This window comes from Mytilus galloprovincialis, chromosome 6 (assembly GCF_965363235.1).
Source record: "Mytilus galloprovincialis chromosome 6, xbMytGall1.hap1.1, whole genome shotgun sequence".
In the NCBI taxonomy this organism is placed as follows: Eukaryota; Metazoa; Mollusca; class Bivalvia; order Mytilida; family Mytilidae; genus Mytilus; species Mytilus galloprovincialis.
Window position 1 is genome coordinate 71908237 of NC_134843.1, and position 3130 is coordinate 71911366.

Consider the following 3130-nt stretch of genomic DNA (forward strand, 5'->3'; position numbering starts at 1 on the left):
GATTTTATAGATGTTTTTATTATTTTTAGTCGTTTCCAATGAGGCGTTTCATTATGAAATAAATATCATCTATGTACAAACATTATATACATATATGAAAGGGGTTAAATCAAACTATATCGAATAATAACAGCCAATATATATATACAGCACAGAGCAAAATGACAAACAATCACTAAAACATGACACAGACAAATATAATTTAGATAGAATCCAAAACGATTTTTTGTAATTTTACTTTTTAATCAAGATTGTCCCACTTATATCGGGGTTGCAGTCGCTACCTATCATACAAATCAAATATAACGTTTTACACTTGTATATCAATATAACAACATCAGCAAACATAAATATCGAAGGGAAGTGTTCTTATAAAGAAACATTCTGCTGCAATAATTGAGTAACAAATTGTATGCCTTATTGTTATCTAACATTGAGACAAATTGGGGTAAAGTAAGAAGCGCCGGTTTTAAGATAATATGTTTGCAGAATTGAACAGATCATGTAAGTAAAGTTTCTGAATTCAGTAAAGTTGAAAGATTTTTTGTCGTTGAATATGGGTTAATTTTGGGTGGAATTTTGGTTCGTACATATTTAATCAGTTTGAAATTAACCATCAACTTTTTTAAGCCATTGCTGATATATTCAGGAAAGAGTGAAGCCTTTTGTCAAAGTTCTTTTGATAACTTTGTGTTTTGCTTCCAATCACTACTACTAATTAGGTAATGGCTTAATCTTGTCTCTGTTCTTCCTCTTCCTCTTCAACATCCTTTTTAATTTCCGATCCTTTTTCTTTTTTCTTCTTCTAGCGCCATTTTTCTTGACTGTTTTAGCTTTTCCAATGACAACATTTGTAACCAAATCACCACCATCGCCTCCTTGGCCTGGTCCACCGCCGCCACCCCCACCACCGCCATTAATCTCCAAACTGAGTCCACGGAGAGGGTTTTGAACTTCAGCAACAGTTAAATTTGCTCCATTTCTAAAAACAGTCTTTAATTTGTTGATTGTCAAGGTTGTAAATATACTTCCTCCATCACCGCCTTTTCCTATTCCTCCTCCTCCCCCGCCACCTCCTCCGTCAATGATCAATTTAAGTGCTTCCAATGTTCGACCATCACCAGGTTTAACTTTGATTATTGTTCCATCACTAGTGTGAATTGTCTTGATTTTATTGATAAATAAATTAGTAGTAAGATTTCCTCCATTTCCGCCTGGATCGATTCCTCCCCCGCCACCACCTCCGCCTCCTGTTAAATTCATATTGATATTTCTGTCAATATTAGAAAGTGCTACCTGCTCAGTAGTGCTAGCAATTATTTGGGGATCTTTCAACGGTAGACCTTTTCGTATGGCTTTATTCCCAAATCTTCTGCCAAAAGTACTTGATCGTGGTCTTTGTCTTGATAATCGTCCGTGTCTTCTGCGATAATTTTCTCCATAGGATCTATGGCCCAAACAATTGTCATAAATGACAAGAATAAAAATCAAACTGATGTAAATTATTGAGATGTTCATCTTTTCTGCAAGAAGAATAGAAAAGAACTAAATTAATGCTTTAAAAACTTTGATTTGTTTTTAAATGTTTATTAATAATTATAAAAAGACAGACAAATATATTTTGACCCATTTTTTAAAATTTATTTATTGTTATGGTATTGGCGCATTATTTGCGATCTATGATATTTTATTATATCCCTTTTGTTTTTAATCGCATATTTTCACCAAATGTAATATAGATATAATAGTTAATGTTCATCCCGATATTATTACGCTTAAAAAAAAATCTTAAACATTCATCGTTTGTACTCTTTCGAAAATTGGGTAAAAAGTTAATGGCGATATTATTTGATTATTAAACATATTCAAGTAACCAAATGGTAAAATCACGACGCGTCACGTTTGCGCATTTATGCTATGTTTTTTTTCTTTTTTAAATGACATGTTCGCTTTTATACAGAACATTTTCGCTGTAGCCATAAAAGTGCGAGGTTTGGCATGCCACAAAACCAGGTTCAACCCACCATTTGTTCCTTTAAAAATGCCCTGTACCAAGTCAGGAATATGGCCATTGTTATATTATAGTTCGTTTCTGTGTGTATTACATTATAACGTTGTGTCGTTTGTTTTCTCTTATTTTTGAGTGTAAATTCACATTGCGATAAGACGTGTCACGGTACTTGTCTATCCCAAATTCATGTATTTGGTTTTGATGTTATATATATATGTTATATTTGTTATTCTCGTGGGATTTTGTCTATGTGTGTTACATTTTAGTGTTATGTCGTTGTTCTCCTCTTATATTTAATGCGTTTCCCTCGGTTTTAGTTTGTTACCCCGATTTTGTTTTTTGTCCATGGATTTATGAGTTTTGAACAGCGGTATACTACTGTTGCTTTTATCTATAGGACAATTGTGAGTTATCCCAATATCATGTGAACTATAGTTGTTAATGTCTGGGTAATTTTGGTCTCTTGTGGACAGTTGTCTCATTGACAATCATACCACATCTTCTTTTTTATATTATGTAAAAAATTAACACATTCTTATAATTCAAGTTATGACATCAAAATTATTTGATGGAAAAAAATATATTTCAATTTTATGTATTATATCATATACTATTCCGAAAATTAACAGAAAAAAAAACCGGTTTTACAGGATAGAAAAATCAATTATCTGTAATAACGTATCTTTGAGATCAGTTAATAATATTTATTCTATGCATTTTATTAATTAGCAAATTTACCTTGATATTGTTTCAAAGAAGTATAACCTACCTGCTTCGGTTCTTTCCCATCAAGAACAACAGAATGTTATAAATATCTTTAAATACCTGGGCAAAAAGTGTATCCGTGTTTACTTTAAAATGAAAAGGTAAGGCTATAAGTTACAAAGGAACTTCCTGCACTTAATTTTAGAGCAATGACCTGATGTTTATTTTCTTGCAATATTATAATGCCATCTATCACATGGTTGCATAATTCATAAAAAAGGAGTTAAACATGAATTGTTAAATATATTCGATGAATGATCTTTCCCCACAAATAATAAAGTAAGAGGGTATAACTGTGTACTTCGATTGCATGTTTATAAGAAAGTTTTTCATATCTAGTTCCCCAAAGACAAA

The 3130-nt window shown here is 31.9% G+C and overlaps 1 protein-coding gene across 1 annotated transcript; it reads right to left on the bottom strand.

The window, feature by feature from the left end:
* On the bottom strand, positions 1 to 2875 carry LOC143078299 (uncharacterized). Its single transcript, XM_076253199.1, has 2 exons — positions 2781 to 2875; positions 1 to 1523 (listed from the first exon to the last, which is right to left on the bottom strand). The coding sequence occupies exon 2, from the start codon at positions 1516 to 1518 to the stop codon at positions 715 to 717; it is 804 nt and encodes a 267-aa protein (XP_076109314.1). The 5' UTR covers positions 1519 to 1523; positions 2781 to 2875; the 3' UTR covers positions 1 to 714.
* Positions 2876 to 3130: the final 255 nt, after the last annotated feature.